At 45.2% G+C, this 22,528-nt stretch overlaps 2 protein-coding genes and 1 long non-coding RNA gene across 3 annotated transcripts in view; 1 reads left to right on the top strand and 2 right to left on the bottom strand.

Moving 5' to 3' along the window:
• Window positions 1-22,528, bottom strand: part of LOC148389383 (uncharacterized) — a 67,391-nt gene that overhangs the window by 44,199 nt on the left and 664 nt on the right. The window contains exons 2-5 of the long non-coding RNA XR_015861684.1: window positions 22,338-22,362; window positions 21,926-22,113; window positions 21,552-21,619; window positions 15,835-15,967 (exon numbers count right to left, since the gene is read on the bottom strand). This is a non-coding gene — a long non-coding RNA (uncharacterized LOC148389383). The remainder of the gene's footprint in view (window positions 1-15,834; window positions 15,968-21,551; window positions 21,620-21,925; window positions 22,114-22,337; window positions 22,363-22,528) is intronic.
• Window positions 16,252-17,770, bottom strand: LOC148389385 (uncharacterized). The gene is made up of 2 exons (XM_088391922.1): window positions 17,546-17,770; window positions 16,252-17,461 (listed from the first exon to the last, which is right to left on the bottom strand). The coding sequence occupies exons 1-2, from the start codon at window positions 17,625-17,627 to the stop codon at window positions 16,557-16,559; spliced, it is 987 nt and encodes a 328-aa protein (XP_088248048.1). The 5' UTR covers window positions 17,628-17,770; the 3' UTR covers window positions 16,252-16,556.
• dipk1b (divergent protein kinase domain 1B) lies at window positions 18,417-22,493 on the top strand. The gene is made up of 5 exons (XM_088391920.1): window positions 18,417-18,826; window positions 19,328-19,441; window positions 19,623-19,730; window positions 19,818-19,985; window positions 20,178-22,493. Exons 1-5 carry the CDS (start codon window positions 18,761-18,763, stop codon window positions 20,988-20,990), a joined length of 1,269 nt encoding a protein of 422 aa, XP_088248046.1. The 5' UTR covers window positions 18,417-18,760; the 3' UTR covers window positions 20,991-22,493.

The following is a 22,528-nucleotide window of genomic DNA, read 5'->3' on the forward strand; positions in this document are numbered from 1 at the left end:
CATCGGGAGAACGGCATCTTGTTATGCAAATGATAACCTTAAGTTGAATCAAATTTCAACAGAGGGAACGTCTGACAATTTTGCATCGCAAATATTTCCCAGCAGGCTTCATCACGCTACACGGTTTCATTGTAGCTGTCAACACAGGTCTGTCTAGTCTGAAATTATTACAAGCCCTTTGCGGCGTGAAATAACAGTTGATAATAAATCAATACAAGCTTTGGCAAAAAAATAAAAGTGTAGGAGGGGGGGCGAACGATACAAGCGGGAGACGGTTTGTTTTAATGATGCACCGCAAACCGTCTCAAAAGATTCCGACGGGGCCGAAGCGTTCAGTTTGCGATACAAACTCACTCAACGTGCTAATTACTAGCTTTAATGAGCCGCTTCGTGTATGTTTTTGTAACATGCGCTCGATGCGAGTATAAACGTGATTAAGGTACGGCATAAAATAGCCAAATCGCCGACTTTTTACAAGCCGTGTCAATCCAGCCTATTAGTCTTATAGGAAATCACAAAGGGTGTCCTTTTAAAGGCCTACGGGTCACCTCATTAGCTTCCGGAGAATTATGCAGCGCAATTAGGGAACGAGGGATCCCGCCACCCGTCACTGCCGTGACAAGCTGTGGGAACATGTGGCGGGGAAAAAAAAAAAAAAAAAAAAAGCAGGCAAGGAGAGGAAGGTGAGGCAGTCCGGGATGAACGCGCCAGATGGTGTTCATTGATTATTCATCGCCTGTGATGGATGTCACTGTCAGAGCCGCACGCCGCTCTCAGTTTCGGTGCACCCGAGGGTCGGGAAGCGAGGGGGGGTCAGGGTAAGGCGCTCTACCCGGGCATTGTTCAATCGCGGCATCTCCCGAATTGTGTATTTACACTCATGTATGTGGACAGATCAGAGGGATTTAGGGCTGGAATGTTACATTGCGGCGGGATTAACGGAAGGCCCCCACGCTGATTGGTTTGCGGGCTTCTGTGCTTGCCAAAGTGGGGGGGAAAGGGGGGAGGGGGCCTCTCATTCCAAGTGCACATTCAAAAGCATGGGGCCTTGTTGAGCAGTCACGCACGAACTGGCCGTTTTGTCACAAAGTGCGCTGTTGCGTTTGACAAGAGTTGGCGATTGACATGTCACTTCCAATTTGCATCGGCGATGAAAGCGGCGGGCGGGCGGGGCCGGGACGGCGTAACATCTTTTTGCAAGGCTGGCATCGTGCAAGAGTGCAGATCAAAGCGCGTCGACGCTATGCGTAATGATTGCAATTTGGCGGCGTAGCACATAAAAAAACAAGTTGAAGAAAGTACGCTAGCGAAAGAAAATGTTTGAAAATGTGGATTGATTGCTTGACGTTCATTCCGAAGGGCAATGCCGTTCCTCCGTTTAAAAGGCGCGTGTTTTGGCAGCGGCAATATGTTGCTGTGCTGACTTGAACATTTTCTTGCTCCACTTTCCTGTTTATCATTTGAAGCAGTTTTATGACGCGCCCCGCCTTACCTGCAGCTTATTTATTTTTTTTATTTTTTTGGAGAGGCGAGCTGCGGCTCCCTCCTGGCTTGACTGTTGGCTGCAGTTTAGCGCCGCGCGCATTTCGATGGGGATTTGAGTCTTGACCCGCCGACTGCCTCCCACCAGCCTCCGATCGTCATAAAAAAACAACTTTATGGCACAATTGGGCTTTCTGTCTGGCTCTTCTTTATTTACATGCAGACTGGCAGAAGGCGAGGTCCTTTCAGGTCAGCTAAATCCCATCTGTGCAATGTGACCTCCACTCAACTCCAGCGCCATCCAAAATCAATACGTTTCCTGTTTGTGTATTGGACAATAACACAGCGGTAGCGTGGCAAGTCCCAAGAATTGGTGGCTGATGAATTGCCTCTCCAAACTATTGATTGGCTTTCACCAGCGGAGGCGCTGATGTCCGCTATGGGAAGGGCCGATGGGATTTTGGTCTCAGAAGTGAGGCTCAAAAAGTGAACAAAGCACCGAAAAAGCCACTGTGAAATATTTCGAGTGTCGGGATACAAGGGCTGAGGAAAAACAATCATAATATATATTTTTTTAACTTAAATTTGCATTTTACTTTAATTCATGTCAGAAGTAGGATCGAAAGATAGACACATTTTTCAGCAAAAAGCGGCGTGGGACTTGTCATCCAAGAATTGAGCCTCGGGAAGCAGCAGGCTGGCGCGCAGCAAACGAGCCGCTGCGACGCACCGACATTTGTCCGCCTCTCCATTAGCGCCCCGCTCAATTGAATTACAGCGGAGGAGCGGTTCGGATTCCTCACGTGGTTCGCCGGCAATGTTGACGATTAGGAAATTGCAATTAGGCCGCCATGTGAGATTCTGCGAGCTTTAAAAATGAAGAAGCGGGATCGAGACATTCTGCCAACCCCCTTCTGGGCGACCGCAACAAGAAATTAGGCCTGCACTTTTTTTTTTAACGACCTCATCCAGGGCTGGCTTTAAAGCAAAGACGAGCTCGCATTCCAAGGCTATAAAACAGCCGGCGCCTTTAATTAAATCAGGTTTGGAAATGGCGTCCGATTGGATGGAACGAGCAGGCGGCGTTGTAAAAGTTGCGTGACAAAGACGACTTCGCTTTTGACCTCCCCGGCTGCCTTTGGGAGATATTTTGGGCACGCTCCTTCCCGCCTGGCTTTATCCTCGCTCATCAGGATTTCACATTTCGTCCCGGCCGTTAATGGACAGCAGCCGCCGCTCGCTTATGCAAATGCAACGAGTTTGGTCTGATCCAAATTGGCGCATTTATCGGGAGATGTCTCGCGCCATCTTGCACTTGCAAATGTGCGGCTGATTTTCACGTTGGAGAGAACAAATTCACCTTCATATTGTTTTGGAAGATTAGTTGGGACAATCAATTGCCTACACTTTCTGTATTGATTGTGACCAGTCTCAGAAAATGCATTAATATGTGAAATTGATCACGTTCAATGTCAATCGTGTCACATTTTAATCTTACATTAAAACGGCGGTACTGACTTGTTTTTCTTTCCGGCGTCATCATGCCACTCATTGAAATGTTACAAACAAATTAGTGGAGGGCTCAATCTCCTTTTGTTCAGCACCGCGAGCGACGACTAACGTCCGCCAAGGAGATAAATGGCGCCTCGCTAGCGTTTGGCTCTCTGCGGAGCGGCGCTCCTGACGGCGGCGTATGGATTTCCACGTCCGGGGCCTGCGAGGCCCTAATGATATTTAGACAAAGTGCATCTGACAAACAAGAGAGCGATGGGCGAGACAAGGGCGTGTTTTTTTTTTTTGCGCAGATGGGATGTCGCTTTCTTTGCACAGAAGAAGGACGACGGAGAGAACATGGACGCCGATGCTGATTGCCAGGCCGCCGCTTGAGACGGATGCGTCGGATTTTACAGTTGTATCAATCACAGGCGGAAAAGTGTTAAATAATGTCCTGGCAGATTTTTTTTCACACAGGGAAGAGAGCGAGGCTGAGCAAAGCGATCAATGAGGAATCTTTATTTACATTCTACACTCAGACTTCAAGAGGATATGCCTCTGAAATTATCTGCAGGTTTTTTTTTTGCAAGGCTATAAAAAGTCTGCACACCCCAGTTTAAACGCAATCGGTACAAATCAATTGAGAGAATTTCATATAATAACAGATGCTTAAGTGCTAAAAATTTAAGAAAAAAAATATTTTTACCAACTTTTTAACTAAACGTTAAAACGAATGACTTGAGCATTGAATAATAAATGAAATCCATTTAGCAAGGTGCACCTAAAATAATGCGGGGTGCCAAAATCGGGCCCCCGGGCCATACGTTTGACACATGCAGCACGGCAACGGAAATCCACATTAGAGCCGGTTGTATCAATAATGTATCATAAAAGATAATGATACAATACATAACAATATCACCCCCTCCGGGATCATCTTATGAACCCTTTAAAATGAAATAAAAATAATAAAAAAAAACACCCAAAACAAATGTTGCGCTCTATCCATCTTCTTTATCACCTGGCTGGTCGCTATCCTCTCCTTTCCTTTCTCCCGCCACAATCACCGATCAATCTGCTCACATTCACAGAGTCATGAATTATAAATGTTTTTATTTATTCACCCTCACACCGCTAGCTACAGAGAGAGAGAGAGCGAGCGAGAGGGGGGGAAAAAAAAAAAAGACGTTTTATCACGCTCCAAGCACACTCGGCGGGAGAATATTCCGTCCTTGGCCAACAGCTCGTGGAGCGATATGACATTTCTGGGCGGATTACAAAGCCGGGCCGTCACAGCAGATCTCATTTGTTTGTTCCGTGTCACTTTTGGGGCGGCGGTGGTGGAAATGGCCGGGACAGAAGAGGATGTGATGCTTTATTGGAAGGCATTTCATCATTTCTTGATGGTCCCCCGAGGCCTCGCGCTGTGCAGTGCGTGCTGAGCCGAAATGGTGTGGATGTTTGGCTCAACAGCGCCCCCTGTTTTTGGATACACTGGATTTACGCCTGTGGTGATGCTTTAATTCAAGTGTCCCTCAAAGAAATCCCAATCTATCAAGTTACTATCCACATAATGACCGCGGTTGCTGTCCAATCGCGAGGCTACGTCGCCAACTACTGGCCTGGCATGTGCACAACAGGTGTCCTCCTTCCATCTGCGTATTTACTTTGCGTGGCGTTGCGAGTCACGACAGAACAATAGAGGCGTCGTTTTCGCGGTCTCTGTGAATGATTCGCTCCCGACGTGAGGAAGTCTATTTTGAGAGAAGACACGGGTGGAGGAGGAGGCGAAGCTGAGATTCCTCAGCCAGTTATTGAATAATTTACACAGGCTGCCAGTGTACTCATTAGGACTCTACTGTAGCGAGCGGAGTCGGGGCGAGGGGGAAGAAGCGGGCGAGAGGCTGTCAAATGGCGAGGGATGAGGCAAAGAGGCTTGGAAGCGGGGTGCAAACGCTGAGCGGCGAGGGGCGGTGGGGGTTGGCCAATACAAGGCGAGAAGAAGTATCATGGGAGAAGGAGGAGGGGAAAAAATTGTTTCTGTCGGTGCTGTGATTAAAAGATTTATGGAAGCTCCAGTACGCGAGCATGCGCTGGGTTGCCACTCTTCCCTTTGTCTTCTTTCAACTGGGTCGCGGCGGCGGCGGGCCGAGGGAGCCGGCTAAAGCCTCCATTGATCGCGCAAACGAGGTGCGGCTCGCTCTTTGAAATACCCCCACTGTGACTGCGAGGAAGGGGTGAGGTGGATTGGAAGGTATCGGAAGGATATGATGGGGGGGTACGGGAAATAGACAGTCTAGACCAGAGCCTTTTATAAACACTGGCCAGCAAAACGTGCATGAAGACAATCGGGCTGTTATTGTTCTGATGATACCTCTTCCCGACCAAGCATGTCAAATTTTGTTTTTACGAGACACCCTGTGATCAGTATTTGATTGGTCACATCAGACGAGGAGAACGACTTTCATTTTCGCCCGGCTACGTGAAAGGGGTTGTTTGCACAAAACCCATCAAGTGCGCTCCTTAAGAGGATTTTGCAAAACTCCCGCTCACCCGGCTTACGCGCCGCGCCAATATCGTCTCTCCATCCACAAATTCGGCGAGCATGCTCCGACTGTGACAATCACCGGCAACAGCGTAACCATCCCTCCCTCCCTCCTCCTCCTTCTCAGCGGTGAATATTTCATGAGCGGCGCACGGCAGATGTTTCTCGTAAAGCACATCAATATTTACTTTTGGTCGCCGCACTTCGTGTTTTAGTATTCAGGTGACACAGCGGGAGATTGGCGGCGGGTGGCCTAACGGCAGCTCCGCTGCTTTTGTCTGCTTCAAGAAGGCTAGAGACGCGTCGTGAATGACGATCGGCTGGCTAATAACTTAGCGCTAGTTTTACTTTATTTTTTTAACATGCATCCAAGACAAGCGATACACAAACATTTCAACATGCTACCCTCGTTAGTTTAGCTATCTTATTGTCAAATGGTTGAACACAGCTAAAAAATAAACATGTTTTTGAATGCTTCAAAATGGAGCATTATGATTATTTTTGGATGTGTAGCTAAAGTTTTGATTTATTTTATTTCCAACGGCACGAGAGAATGAGGCGTACGCTATTCCTGCATGTTATCGCAACTGGAGTTGCCACACTTGTTTTGGAATCAACAGAATTTGGTGTGAGGGGGGTTGAATCCCAACATAATCTGGATTAGCTGGGCTTTTTTGGCTGCCGCCGCCAATTCCCTGGAGAGCGGAAAAAAGGGAAACGAAAATGCCTCGTGGCGGTGATATTTTTCCTACTCGCTAGATGACAAATGGAAACGGCGTGAGGGCCTTCTCCCCGAAGAGCCTCCATTAGTGATCACTTAAGGGGCTGCGGTCCATTATGAAGCTGTTGGCAGGGAGGGGCGAGGGGGGTGCTCTCTTTGGACTTGCAAATGGTGCGGATTAGCTCCAGCCACTTCTGGGTGGAATCCAAAATCAACATCGTCTTGGTCATGTTTACAAATGTATATCTCTCGATCTATCTGAAAACGGCTTTGGATCTTTCCCAACCCAGCTAATGTTGTCACGGCCTTACATTGTTTATTATCATTTTGTCATGGCTTTTTAATGAATTTTTCTCCCGACCCCAAACGTGAAAATCGAACGCGTTTCATCGAGCCGTTTCCTCGCAGGAGGGATTAGCGGACGGGATCCTCGGCGCCAAACAAGAAAATGTCACGATGCAACTCGTGGGCAAGACAATATTGAGCAAGGATCAGTTTGATTGCGTTTGACAAGAAAAAGCAGCCTGGCCTCATTGACCGCATCGATTTACGTAACGGACGGGCTCGCAACCTTAATCAGCGCTAACCTTTTAACGTTGACAGATGAACCCAAACACGGCGCAAGAAACATGTTAGCTTTGCATGGCGAGTGACAAGCTCGGGCTGCTAACAGGTTGGGCAACGGCTGGCTAGCGGCTAATGCAACTTGTTTTTGTTTTTTTAATCACCCTGACCGACGTCTTTGAAATAATCAATGTTGCTCGGAAAAAGTCAACTTTCTACGATTGCGTGCGCAGGACCCTCATGATCCAGAGGGTGCCCCCTTTCTCTCTGGGCTCCAATGTGGCACTAATTGGCACCGAGTCTGACAGCTATCCAGCCATCCAGCCAAATTCTTAATGACACGCCTCACAAGCCTGGTGGAAGGACGGATGAAAATACTTTTTTTTTTTTTTTGTCTTCCCCTTACAGTCCTTGCACACATGCTGAGCTACTCCAGCGTTTGTTCCAAATTTAAAATACTAGCAACACATAAAACTCTTTGAACTAACCTGTGGTTAACGATTGACCTCATTTTATTCAGAGGATAAAGAATATATGCCTTTGCTTAAACAAAGTTTGCTTCATTAACTTGGCTAAGATGTACAATAATACTTTAAAAAAAAGAAAATTCACTTTGTGTGCCATCTTGGCTAGGACTTGATGAAAGAGGAGATGTATCGCAATGGATCAATTCCTCAATAGATAACTCAAATGAAATGACAACAAATTAGAGGAAATGAAATTTAAAAAGTCAACAAATGCACCGACCGATCTTTAGATGTCTCGTCCATTCAGGACAAGGACACAAATGATCGATTTTCATCCCACTCTAATCATTTTGATTCCAAATGACTCAGACGAATCTGCTGAGTTTGCGCTATTGTCACAGTTACTGAATACATTGGACACCTCTTTGTTTCCCGTTACCCCAAGACGGCGCCGGCTCTTTGAAAAATGTGTTGAGCTCCCAATAGTGACATTTTTACCTGTGTGTCCAAATATTGCTTTTTGGTGTGTGTGATGTAAGAAAATACTTAAGATGTCAAAAGTGATTAACGACTAAAAAGAGACACCGCGGAGAAAATGATCTGTTTCTGTTTGTGCTGCTGTACACAAAGGCCCCGGTGGAGCAGCTGTCTGGGTCGGACTTTCTCAACTGATCGATATTCAATCTGTCGGAGCGCCAGATGCGGAACTCTGCGCGACGACGACGACAGATATTAAAATTCGACGCTTATTTTGAACGAGGCTTGGAATTCAAACAGGGATTACCGCATTACTTGCACCAAATCCTCTTTCTCAAACCAATTTAGTTAAATCGGATGGGGGGGTGAGAAATCACTGCACAATTGCGTCAAAAGATTTTGGACACCTTCCTCCGCCTTGTCTGGAATGAAAGGTTCTCATGGGATTTTGTTCTTGTCTTAAAAGGTCAGTGTCCTTCATCAAAGTGGTGTGAAGATGATACATCATTTTGCCTCCACTCGGTCGGGCTTAGATTTGCAAAAGGTCACGCTCAGCCCCCGCCGGGAAACATCACCTCGTTGGAAAAGTCGAATACCTGACATTGGAGATAGTGCCTCGTGCGGTCGCGTAAAGTTGCTCACTGGACGCGGAAGCATTTCATTCTTTTTTTTTTTTTTGTCCTATGGTGAAAAGCCAACACGAATGTCACACGCAGCTAGCTTTGTTAGCACGCAAGCAGTGTAATGTTAGCATTCTGGTTGCTTGAATGAGTTTGTCACGACTGGAAAAATCTATTTCGTGTCTGAACCCAAAGGAAAAAATACTAAAACACATTTGATCTCGTTATTGGTACTGGTATCGGTGATACTTTATCGATATTTTATCACCTCTATTGGTATCCGTCGCACCGAATCTCGCCGTATCGTACGACCGTTTCAGGAGTTCTCATAAATCTACTCCTGGATTGCCGTCAAGTCGAGAGACACAGCGAGGAATGTGACCGCCATCAATCCCTGGCCGCTCAGAAGATGAATGAGTGTCGTTTAAGATTCTTTTCTTCCCATTGGTCCAGAGAAAAAAAAGAAGTGCTGATCTGCCAAAACGTAATAGGCAGTAAATCTATTGTATCGCATTTCACTTTTTGTGTGGGGATAAGTGGATAAAAAGATGACAAATGTGTCACTGGTACTGCACGACGCGCAACTTCTGACTGAAGATCCTTCACGGATGTTAGAGGACGAGCCACGTCTTACGTCACGCCATTTTGTCTCTCGTCTGGCTGATTACAGGATCCCGGATCCGAATGAAATCGTATTTCATTTTAATGAGAGATTAAGACTTTGCAGTGGAAGTTGTGATAATATTATGCGCTATCACATCCTCACACATGAAGACTTTCAGGGTTTTTTTTCGGGTTCGACAAAGATTACGATTACTCGTGGATCTTGGAGATGACCTTTGAACAGATCATCAGGAATTTTGCGGGACTCGGAAATGGTCAACGAGACCCTAACATGGACACTTCAAAACAAAATGGCAGACTTTCTGTGTCTTTGCCAACATTACTTTTGTGTACCAAAGATAAACTGTCATCAGGGACCAACTGATTTTCATTTTTTTATGGCAAGTCATGAAACTTTAGAATTTACCATCACCCATCTGTCTAGTTTAATATATGTGAGGCAAATTTGAACAGGTTAGATTGAGAACCAACACGCTAGCTTGGGACCACCGCCGCGGATTTAATGATTGGCGCATCCCGGATTGGAAATCACCCGCTAGCTAAGCACATTCGTGATGTTTCCGCTCCTGGCGGAGCGACGGATGAAGATACCTTGCGTGCAAAACCAAAACCACAGAAGAAGAAGCGTGCGTGTCTAAAAATAACCTCATGAATAAATTAATGGAGAGAAGGGAAAGTGACCCAGATATGGAGGAAGCGCATTGTCCGCAAGTGCATCTAAATGGATCCCGAAGAGCTAACCGAGACGGCGTGTGCTAACGCGCGCTAGCCTCGCATCTTAATGTCCGCGTCCACTGGGAGCTCATTAGCCGCGGGGCGAGGTACATGAGTTAGCGTGTAATAATGGGAATTAGCCATTAGCTTGTGGCTACGTGTGCAAATGTGCCACTAAAAGCCCCCCAACCGCCACCCTGCCCAACCTTGCTTCAGAATACTAACCGTGCAGTCATATGAAAGACTACTGGAATTATAATTAGAAACGGTATCCTTACGAATGGAGTACTGTCCTGGAAGCAGTGCTAACTAAAGCAATAACTATTTTTAGTCCCAGTAGAAAAGCAAGATGCAGTACCATGCCAGGTACTATTTGTAGTACCTGGTGCCAGCTGCTTTTGCCAAAGACGAGCGACTTGGAGTTTGTGTCGTGCCAGGTACTGTTGTGTTTTTGGTCAGTTTGAGGCGTGTTGAGACCAAGATGTCACGCAACATGGCATGTGCGTGTGTTTGGTGACGTGGGACGAGGGAAAAAAAAAAAAGTCAATAAGCAAAGACGGGAGAGGGTTTGGCGATTGGTGCTTAGTGCGCGTGCATTTAGGCACACACGCTGCGGCGGGCCCATATGGAGCGTGGCGGCCATCTGTCCTCCTCTGGCCCGCCTTCCTTCTGCTCAAGTCAGGCTTCTCGGAAAATGTCCGTTCGATATACGGGAAGGGACTTGTGGTTGACGTGTGGACATATATGTCTAAGTGTTAGTATGTCAAATATGTCTAAGTGTTAGTATGTTAAGACTTTGTATGCTAACGTGTATGTTAGCGGATTAACATGTACATTAGCATGACGATGACATAACATGGATTAGTAAGTGAACGTCTGAAACGACGCGTACGTACGTAAGGGTTGTCTAACACGATTCTGTCATCTGGGATGAATCACACTGGCACAGCGATGTGGCATCAGCGTGTTTGGATACGGCAACGAGTTGCGACTAGCGCTCACCTGACGCAAAAGGTGTAATGCTATTTCCAGACGTGTAGATACGTTACCGAACACGGACTCGTTCACTCCTGTCCATTTGCACTTGGCAGTGAGTGCGAAAAGGAAAAAAAAAAAAAAGAACGTGTCGCGTTATTTCCGAGCGTGCTCGCCTCCCTGGAGAACGGGAGCGTGTAGAAATGACAATCTGGAATAAAAGCCCACAAGAATAACATCACGGACGACATCATCGTCATCTGAAGTGGACAGATGGACGACATTTTATTATTTTATTTATTTGTTTCATGAAATTATGTTGCTATGATTTTATTATTTCTTTTTGTCGTGCCTTTAAATATTTCCCCATTTTTAACAGTTTTTTTGCTGATACTTCATCTAAAAAAAATTCTGGAAAAACGAAGATTCTAGCTACTCTTGTATTCTCATCTGAATGTGGGGTATCGTCACATGTTTTTGACACGTGTCATGGAACAAAAATAACCCGTGAGCGAGCAAGCAAACAAGCAGACAGGCAGGCCCATTTCCCTCCGCCATCAACGTCTAATAATAAAGTTGTGTTGCAGATGACGCCAGATAAAAGCGGCGCTCCATTTAGCAGCGCCTCAAGGTAACCCTCGCTCTCCCTGTAAAATCATCCCATTCTGAGAGGTCGGCGGTATTTTGCGACAGCGTCCCTCGAGCTCCTCTTAGCTCTCGACAACATTGTTGTCATTAGACAAATTTAGGCAGACAGAACAAAGCTGGAAAAACTTACACTGAATAAATGTAAGCGCTAAAAAGTGTTTGACGTCAACAGTCAAATCGCAAGTTATACAGGGTGTGCACACTTGTGCAACCACATTATCTCACTTGATTGTAATGGTGGAGCAAGTGTGGAAACAATCTAAAACATTTGAACCGGGGTGTGTAGACTTTTTCGACTGTCTCAGGTTGGTTTTTATGAACGACTTTGCAAAACTTTCTTTATTGCTTCGGCAAAACGATGGAATCGCGACCTTTTGACTCTGTCGCCGTCGATACAAAATCTATTTTCTTCAAAGTATTTTCTTCGTTAGCCGGTGTTCGCTGTGAAAAAGCGATTAAGATGGATGCTGGCGGCGCGCGCGAGAAGGCGAATTAGTGCCTTACGACAATGAAGAAATAAATCTGGGTCACAATCCCGCCAGCCTCCTTTTTTCCTTCTTCAGGAGAGACTTCACAAAGGGTTTTCATTTTTTTGCTTCTTCGTCTCTTGTTGCTACTGCTGGAGACGTGAAAATGGGACAACTCCGAAGAGATAATGAGCTTTGAGAGTGTGCTTGCACACGGGTTTGTAAACCTCATCTATGAAAGTACTTATAACGGATACTGAATTTATTTATTAAATACATATTTTTCTATCTGGGAAAAAAAAAAAGTCCTAGAGGGAAAAAATATATTTTTGACACCCCACTGTGCTAGCTGTTGGCTAGCTAGGGTAACATGCCCAATATATAACAGAGACAGAAATTTAAGTTTTAAAAAACAAAAAGATGTATTTTATTACAGAAAAGTTTGGGGTTTTGTTTTATTGAGATATTTTTGATCAGCCCAATAAAATTTTGGAGTTAAATTTCAATCACATTTAGATATTTTTTCAAGTCCCTATGTATCCTTATGCATGATTGTTCTTTTTGTTGTTGCGCTTCTAAAAGTTTTACCTGTTCACTAAGAGAGTTTGTAAAAGTTTTACCTGTTCACTAAGAGAGTTTGTGTCTTGGCAGCGTCATGATCTTTGTTATGCTCGTCCAGTTCAGTTTTATTTTTAGCTTTGGCGCCACGACGGTTGGCCGGTAACTCCACTCATACTCATTCGGATGCCAGCGAGAAGAAACGACTTGAAACCTTTTTGGTTTTTTAATCAGGCCGCAATCGACGCCTTACGAGCATATTTGCAGTAGCTCTCACTGAAAAGTGGTTTAATTGCGTTTGAAGATAAACAGTTGTGCTATGGTCATAAAAAAATAAAGTGCACGTGTGGCTCCAAGCTTTGCCGGGGAAATTGTCTGGCCGTGCTCTCTTCTTGATCAACAAACTCCGTCGCAGCTTGTCTACTATTTGCATAAGCTCTGAATAATACATTACTGTTTTTATGACCGCAGTTTGCTGGTGCTCACGAGCGTCGACAGCACAGGGGCTGCGAAAACGTGTAACTATGTTTTAATAAAGAGACCCAACGGTCTAAAATCGACTATTTTGGGTTCCAGAGAATATCAATCGGGCCGACTGTGGTAACAGGCTGACGCTGACATTTACTTTAGCTAAAAAAATAAAACTGGGGAGAATAATAATAATGGTTTTAATTATAAATTGATTAAGATAACGATACATTATGTTAAAGACGAAATAATAAAGTGTAAAATAGTAAAACAAATCCTATAGTTAGCTAGATCGCTAGCTATTGAGACACCTCGCTAGCTAGCTAGCTAGTTAGTTACATTATGAATGTACACCTCGTTACTTTCCACCACTGGCGACAGCTAAATTGGTAAAGCATCTTTGACAGCCCCACCTCCGTTTTGGCCAACACGTAAGCAAAGATCAAACTCGACATGAACCGCTGCTGGTTAGCGCAAAAGCAAAGCGACGTGAGCAGAGGCTGCATTAGTAGCATCCATAATTTAGCCTGCGGTGATGTTGAAGACGCACGGAATCACCCGGCCTTGTCGTGCCTCTCGTCGCATTTAGTTTACTTTGCCATGTGAGACAAAATGTCAGCAGAGTCCACCGACGCTGACACGGCTGCTAACACGGAAAAGCTCTTTTACAACAGCGGAGTCAGTCTTGCTTACTTTGTGATTTTGTCACAAGATATACATATCTAAAAGGATTAGGATCATAACGGAATTGAAATGGTCTTCGATGTTTACAAAAACGTGCCAGATAGTCGAGCTGCTAGTCGAGTTCTTTTTTTTCCCCCTTCACCTACAAATTTGTTCTCCAAATCTCTGGGGATTTAAAAGGACACCTGAGCTTGTTCCCCAAGTCCCAATTCATCTTGTCAAATGTGATGAAAAAAAAAAGGCCACTGGATCACTGCCAGACTTTTTTGTCCCCGATGACCGAGCCCAAAACACCACCGAGGCGGCTATGGACCTCCCGAGAGATGAAGATTTTACTCCCCAATGATGGATGTTGATGTCGTCAGCTTAGCAAGCTAGCTCCCAGAAGCAGCCGAAAGAATATTTTTTATTTGGTCAACCGGCGCAAAACATTTTTTTTTTTTTTAAATCCACACTAGCCGTTAAAAAAAATGATAAAAAGTAGAACTGGGAACCTTTAAGCACTACAGTTTTGTCTCCTAGCAACCAGGAATAAGTGGGGGTAGGCAGTGCAGAAACAGTCTGCTAAATTACTATTCAACCATTCCAAGGTGTATTTTTGATCACACAAGGAAAAAAAAAGACAATTTGTTACCTTTTGAAAGATCGAAGCTGGGCTCTAAATAGATGCATCCTCTCAAAAAAAAAAAAAGGTCGAAGCAACCTGGAGCCGAACTCTCACTAGTAATATTCCCGGCCGTTGTGGCAGCTGGATTGATTTTGTTTTTATTTTGCTGCGGGGCTACAGGCAAACTTTTCACAGCCTTATTTTTGTGTTTTCCCTACAAAAAAGTGAGCCACTGTCCTTCCTTTTTTTGTTTTGTTTTGTTGTTGAGATGCTGGAGGCAATGTGGAGGATGCAGTGAGAGAGAACATCGGCATCATACTTACTTTATTGATCTGATTATGATTACGATTATGGTCCATCGCAATACAAATAGAATTTCAAACGACGGCAAATATATGTTACGCTCCCATGACAATACAATCGCGATTCAATCTAACTCAAGTATGATTCACGGCGACAACGATACGACTCATTACGATTCTGATACGATTTGCATCAATGACGACATGATTCATTCCGACGCCGATATGATTCGCTCAATTAAGATATATGCTCATCGTGCAAAATAGCACTTGACATATTTTGCATATTCATTTGCATCGTTACGGCTGCTTCATTATTCCCTTGCATAAATCTTTTTTTTTCACCAGATTTAGGCCTCTGCACATTTCCCTTGATGCAGCATACACACACACGTACACATTCACGCGCACGCACGCACAACGCCAGCAGCGCCTGCTGTTACATGCATATTTTATGGACAACCTTTCACTCCAATTTCCACCGCACAGTCCGCAGGGGGCATCCTGGTCAAAAAGTCACCAGAACTCAGTGGATGAACGAAAACCTCAACAACAACTCGGCTCATGCATTTCCTCAAAGAAACTCCTCAAACTTTCATTTTCCCCTCAATGACGCCGATGCATGGCAAGGTCTACGGGGAGCTCATAATGACACCGAGGTCTCATGTGGATGAAGGCGCCTGACTATTGGACAATTTTCAGAGTTGTTATTCGGAAAATATCCTCCGTTATTCGATAATATTGTCAATTGTTATCACGTTTTTGTACTTTCTCAAACCTACCTTGCCATTGGAGAGCACCAAATCCCCGTAGCAGCCATAGGATGCCACAAGTTGGTGCTGATTATATTTCTTGAAGGGTGTGCATCAATGTAAATACGTATTTTTTGCTGACTGCTTAGAAGGTTATTTTTTGTATAAAATAAACATGATCTACATATTTAGTCTTGTCCATTAGAGTGATCAAGTGTGTGTGTGTGTGTGGAGGGGGGGGGGGGGTATTAAAAATACTAAACAGATGCGATGGTGAGTGGTAGCTTTTAAAATTCAATGCTGGTGAACTCCAGGCTAAAACACAAAAGTGCTTCATTTGCAAACATTAAGCATGAACCAGATGGAAAAACATTGAAATCACTGAGTATCAAGGCTTAGGCCTAAGGGCTTAAATGAGTTGCTATCGTGAATTTGCTACATTTTTCATACTTGAAATTATCCGTTGATTATTCATAAACGAGTCATATGTTAGGTGTAATTAGGAATCGTGTTGAATCAAGCGTCCTTGGAAAAACACATTCAAAATAACCCAGCAGATCTCTGCTGCCCTCTGCGGGCCAAATATATACTGTTTTGGGCTTTCTTTACATGTGGGTCAAAAGACATAGCTTAACAATTGTAAAATGAAAAAGGTTTGTAATTACCAGGTGGGGCCAGGTCCTTCTTTCATCCAAGTTCTGATGCATTGACATGCATTTTTGGGTTTTGGAAGTCGGTCGAGTAGAGCCAGACAAATGGCAAAAACTGAGGTACGAACATTGGGTCAGTACCGTCACTCTGGGTGAGAAGATTCAAAAAAGAACAAGTGTGAAAGGTTTGCTTAGGTAGATACTAGCAGGTACTTTACCGGTCTTGCGTGTAAACAAAAACCAGTAAAAAGTACCTGTAAGCTACTTTCGGACTCTAAGGACCTATGTTCAGTCAGAAAACTGTGGACAGATGTGAGTTTGATGAGTTATTACAATTTACACCGTCATGAAATGCATTCCCAGGTTTTGGAGTACCAAACAAACGGGCAGAAATGATGGCATTCACTTTTGGCAAAACTCGACAGCAACAACAAAGTCAAAAACCACTTTATTGAAACAAAGTACTTTACAGAGCACGTTGGTGGCTGTCTAGTGACTCGCCAGTCTCGCTTGTAAACAAAACAGCTGCTAGCTAGTTTCGGACGCAACCTGGTTCATGTTGGCGGTGGGCCTCAGGACATTTTCGACACTTGGTGCCACTGGCACAATTTCGGTTTTGCCTCCAGACCAAACAATAGTGCTGACTAAACCCAGTACCAACCCAAGTACTGATCTTGTACCCCTTATTTGGTAGCACATTTTTTTTAGCGATACATGGTACTGTTGTGTATTTTATCTTATGGCATTTCATAGAGATAAGTTGTACCATTATTGTAGACCTTCTCAGGCGGACCCTGATCCGTGTAGGACAGGTCAGTATCATTAGCCTCAATAATAACGTTGTCAGAAAAGAGGTAGGACCAAAAGTGTCCGCTGTGACGGTCCACGCCATCATGGCAGATGACAGAGGCCAGGCGGTACGTTTGCTTGGTCTTCTCGTTCACGTTCATCTCTAGCAGCTCCGGCGAGTAGACGTGGTCGTGACTCACGTAGCCGTCGCCGACGATCCGGTTGACGAAAAAGGTCAAAATGTCCGAATGGGGCCAGAACTGCTTTTGCATCGTTTTGTGCCCGCACGCTTTGCACCGGCTCCGTCGCCCGCTCGTGGCGCGTTTCATCAAAGACAGCAACGTCTCGCCATTGCGCGGTCTGGGCAACGTGACGATGTTGCCCAAGTTGGAGATGGACGAGGTGGTGTGGTGGCAATGCGGACACCAGCTGACGTTGCGCACCTTGATACTTGTGCGGATCCCACACTGGTCGAACCACGACAACAGCGGCACCAGCAGATCCACGGAATCGTTGTTCTCGTACAACAAAAGCGCCGGGACGCAGTCGCAGAGCTCGGCCAGCGCCACGCAGAGCTCCGCCGACGTGAAGCTCACGCCCGGGTTCTCCAGGGCGCTCAGATAGAGGCAAGCGAACGCCGGCATGTTCGCGAGCAACTTCACAAACTGAAGTATACGATTCGGTAGCTTTTTCCGCACCACGTTGAGGTTTAGCGTCGCTTGCAGCGTGGAGTTCATCCAGCAGTTGTTGTAGTAGTTTGCGAAGCGGCAGATCTTCTTGAGCGGGCTCTTTTTCTGCCGCGCCGTCCTTTCCATGGGCTCGTCCTCCCACGGGATCAGCCGTCCCGCTCGAACTGTTGGGTTTGGTAAAACGGCGGCATGTTTTAGAACAGCCCAGGGTTTAACCTTTGCGGGTGTGGTGAGTGTGGTTTTCGTACCAGAAGGTGGACCCCCCACGACAGTCCTCAGGGTTTTTGTGGCCACGGCTCCCAGGGCAAAACCCAAGAAAAGAAGCGGCATCTTGCACAGGAAAAAGAAACCATACACTACCCAAACAAACCCAGGGGTCACCAGGGGGATTGATCCGGCTTTGTGACATCACAGGACTGCGGTCATTTTTCTGTTGTCTGACATCAGAGGCTCTGTGACACAGCCAGCCCAGAAAAGACCAAGCCCCCTTTGGGGTCCACCATGATGGCATAATTAATCCTTGTACAGTTCCAGGTATACCATGAGCAAATTTCCACAGCAAGACTTACAAAAGTCACATTGGGTAAAACCAGCAAGAAGTACGCAGAGGGAAATTCTGAAAATGCCTCAGAAAGCACAAAACGTTTAAACTTTCATTGAGTGGCCCAGACTTCAACTTAGTAGGAAGCGTAACTGAAAGTTTTCTCTCACTATTCAAGAACACTGCTTGCCCTGCCGGGACTGGAAAAATCTCACAAGTAATTGGCGCCACCTCAAAAGGCTTGAGCATTAGGGAAACAAATCAATGGAAAGAAATATATGTATCATGAGTTTATGAGAACTACTCTCGTGTAAATTGGATACAATAAATTCAAGTAGATACACCTTGCATTTAAAACAAATTAATACTTGACACTATAATCAAAATGGAAAATAAATATATGGTATTGATATTTTTTAATTATAAAATTAAAATGATAAATTAATGAATTATAAAAATCTCTCCGACAGATTTACATAGAATTAGGTTATCAAAACGGGATTTGCTTTGCAATAATAAAATAGAGGCGCGTCTCCTTTAAAAGGCCGACTATGGGGGCGGAGGGAACGGGTTGGGGGGGAACTCATCCGGGGAAGGAGGTAGAAAAACGCACCGGCATTTTTATTTTGAAAACGTCTGTAAAATGCTTTCCGTCATTTACCCCGTCATCTGTCATGATAGCGGCGGAAGTGTGTAACTCAGACGGAAAGGAAAGGAGGGACGCGATTGCTTCTTCTTGCAACGCGCTGCAGCGCTCAAGGTTACGGTGTCGCTGCATGGATAAGATGCAGCGCGGCTTGCTAGACATGCGCCGCCCCCGTTGCGGTGTCGAGGCTGCGTCCGGACAGAGGACGTGATAATCGGATCGCAAAGAAAGGCGGAGGGGAGGGAGAGAGGGGGGGCGACCCGGTTCTCAAGCAACATGGCCCGAGCTTTGCGGAGGCTCATTCATCTGCTGCTCTTCTGCCCTCTATCGAAAGGCCTGCAGGTACACCTGCCCGTGCACCTCATTCAGTATGTACGTGCGCTATCACGACCGATTAATCGATCAATCCGTCACTGCACCAAAGTCACTGCAGCAAGTTTCGGTTTTGCATGCCTCAGCATCTCTTATGAATTTAAACATTTATCATCGCTAATAGTCACTGTTACAATGTGACATGTAGGCTATAATAAAAAATAACTATAATTGAACGTAAACAAAAGTGGATTAAAATTGCATTTGAGATCAATGTTGACATGTAGGCTCTGATAAAAAAATAATTAAAAGTAAACAAAAATACATTTAAATTGTATATGAGATCAAAGTTAAAACTATATGTATGTCATTGGAAATTTCACTCTGAATATTCATACAAAAATAAATGTAAAATTCAAAATGGCAACATGTAACAAATTCTGAAAGTATAGAAATACGATAAAGTAAAAACTTGGAATGTGTAGAATATTCTATCTTCTTACAAAACAAATCCTTCTGCCTTCTGTCAAGGTGAAGTACCTACTCTTGGTTTGGTTGGGCGTTCTGGTGGCCAGTTGGGTGCTCTACATGCAGTACGCTTCCTACTCGGAGTTGTGCCGCGGACACGTCTGCCAGGCCGTCATCGTAAGTCAACAATACTACTAACTTGACTAAGTCCGTCGGGGAATCTCCCTAGGGCTGGACTAGCCTGTAAAAATAGATACTAATTCCTTCCACCAGAGACCCAAAACACTTAGGAGGCCATGTCCTCGCTCACCCCCGCCTTGTCTGTTTCCCGTGGCTGACTTCCTGTTTCCTGTGTCAGTGTGACCACTACAGCAGAGGCGTCATCTCCGGGTCATCCTGCAAGGCTCTGTGTGAACAGAAAACGCTGACGCTTGGCCACTGCATGTCCACCTCCTCAAAACATCAGGTGCTCCGTGCTTAAGTAGCAGTATGGACAGTCATCAAAAAAACATTCCGTGGTTCAGGAAGATATTTGAAATCATCGCCCTTGCAGGTGTACGCTGGCCATTGGAAGGAGAGGCCAGTGGTGATCAAGTGCGGCATCGAGGAGTCCGACGGCGGTCCCGATTCAGCGACCCGTCCGAAAAGGAGCCTGTTCGATAAACCCACACGTGGAACCTCCATGGATGAGTTTAAGGAGATGTTGCACCACTTCCTCAAGGTGGATGGTCGTCCGTCCTGCCCCTGTTACGGCTCTGATGTTTCCTCCGGAGGCGGGAGAACAGCATAATGAACTTCTGGCGTCAGCCTGTCTTGCTGGTCTTCCGGCTTCTGTGGTTTCATTCTGGCCATCACGGGCAGGGTGTAGTGAGATCATGCCCGATAACACCTAACCCTAAATGATCTTCTGCAGGAAAATTTCGGGGAGCAGCCATCCTTGAGCGCCCTGGTGGACAGAATCCTTTCACTGGCGGACATCAACCAGGATGGCAAACTGTCTCTGGCGGAGGCCAAGTCCATCTGGGCCCTCCTCCGTGTCAACGAGTTCCTCCTGATGGTGGCCCTCCAGGAGAAGGAGCACACCCCAAAACTGCTGGGCTTCTGCGGGGACCTCTATGTGACTGAGCCACTGGGCCACACCTCCCTCTACAAGGTGGAGGTGCCGCCCTACCTGCAGGCTCTGGTGCCGGGGGCTCTGGTATCCGGGCTGAACCACTGGCTGGCCCCGGCCTGGCCTCGGCGGGCGCGCATCACTATCGGCCTGCTGGAATTTGTGGAGGAGGTCTTCCACGGGCCCTACGGCAGCTTCCTGATCTGCGACGCCAGCCCGCGTCACGTGGGCTACAACGCTAAGTACGACTGCAAGATAGCCGACTTGCGCGCCGTGGCCTCTGAGGCGGCGGTGCGGGCCCACCTGAAGGGACGGCGCTGCGAGACCAACGCCGACTGCACGTACGGCCGCGACTGCACGGCCACCTGCGACCGGCTGGCTAAGCGTTGCAACGCCGAAGTGGTCCAGCCCAACCTGGCCAAGGTATGCGCCCTGCTCCAGGATTTCCTGCTTTACGGGGCGCCGCCTGAACTGCAGGGGGACCTGGAGCGTCAGCTGCGCACCTGTGTCACCCTCACCGGGCTGGCGAGCCAGATGGAAGTGCACCATTCGCTGGTCCTCAACAATCTTAAGACCCTGCTGTGGAAGAAAATCTCCAACACGCAGTACTCCTGAACTACAACAATGCGCCCTTTGTTGGCTTGCAATTTGGGATTGTAGTAAACCAAGACTTGATACTTGTATCATCATGTAAGACTAAAGTAACCTGTAAATAGTGTCCAAAGGGAAAGTATTGCAAAACAAAATGGACAAATGTAACTCGCCCACTACCAGTTTTGTATTGTGGAACCTCTAAAACGTTCCGAACTGTTCGTGTGTCAAAGCACGTACTGTAAATGAAACATCTCCCAGCATAACAGCACACAAAATTGACAATATTGAAGATATGATATAAGCTTGTCGCAATTTACAGTTTAGCTGAACATAAAGCTTTTTCAGTTGTATGAATGGCTACACAGTTAACACATTTGATTGTTTTGAATGTTTTAACCCTAACTAACTTATGAGACAATGAATGGAAAAAAAGAGTTTTTACTTGTTTTCACACTGTCATATTAACAGTGTTTTGTATACTAAATTATCATATTAAAATAATAAGAAAATACTAGTACTATTAAAATGACATGTCTATTCAGATTAATGTTTTATAATATAATAATACAATAAAAGTATTACCTTTGGAGATGATGCCAAGCGCCTTTGCTCCGGATGAAAAAGCGGACATTGAATATTTAGAGGTTCCACTGCAAAATGAAAAATACATTGAAGAGTGAGCAGAGTTGGTGACAATCAGCTGTGATTAAAAACTTGACTTGATACTTTTCAGTGTTTATTTTTAAGTCCTCTGAGGGCCAACAAACGAACGTTATCCGTGTCGGTGTCACTGCATTCGTTTTTAAAAAAGTGAAATGATCAAAATATGCTGGAAATTGATTTTGGGATCTGCCCACACTGTCAATATTTCTTTAACGAGACATTGTTGATACAGATATTTTTGCAGTTTAATTAGCAGTGTTACTTCTGTATTGATTTGATGATGTTGCAATTACCTTTGTCTTTTTCCCTGGTATCAATTTGAGCATTCCACACGGAGTGCAATACAGGCAAAGCTGATATATTTGCTGTGTTGGTATTCTGTAAAAGGTCCTCCCAACACAACTACATGATGGAGTTGACGTAGGAGATTTCAAAATTATCATTGAACGCTTTGAGAGAAAATAAGTTGCCGTCGTAGCATCTGTGAAGATAAAAGACAAAGTGTGGCAAAAACAATGACAAACATAAAAGTGTGTTTGAATGTGTGGCTCGGTTCCAAACCCAAAGTCCAATGAAGGATGACGTTGGGCAATCGTGAGTCACTTTTTTTATGCTTTTTGCCCCATCAAATGCACACACAAAGGCATTGGAGCCCAAGTTGCGTCTCAGTGGGCAGAGTAATAATATAAATTGCTGTGTACTTACTGTCTTCACTGCTGGGCCCACAACACTGTCAACACAAGAAAACAAATGGTTTGTCTTTTTATTGTTTGTATTTAAAAATGGTTTGATTTCATGTTTTACTTCATTTACAATGTTGCTGTCATTAAAGGTCAATTAAAGATATTACTTTTGATTATAGTACCCTCTCATTACTAATTAAAATGAGTCAGAGG

This window comes from Syngnathus floridae, chromosome 12 (assembly GCF_059516105.1).
Source record: "Syngnathus floridae isolate MCC-2025c chromosome 12, RoL_Sflo_1.0, whole genome shotgun sequence".
In the NCBI taxonomy this organism is placed as follows: Eukaryota; Metazoa; Chordata; class Actinopteri; order Syngnathiformes; family Syngnathidae; genus Syngnathus; species Syngnathus floridae.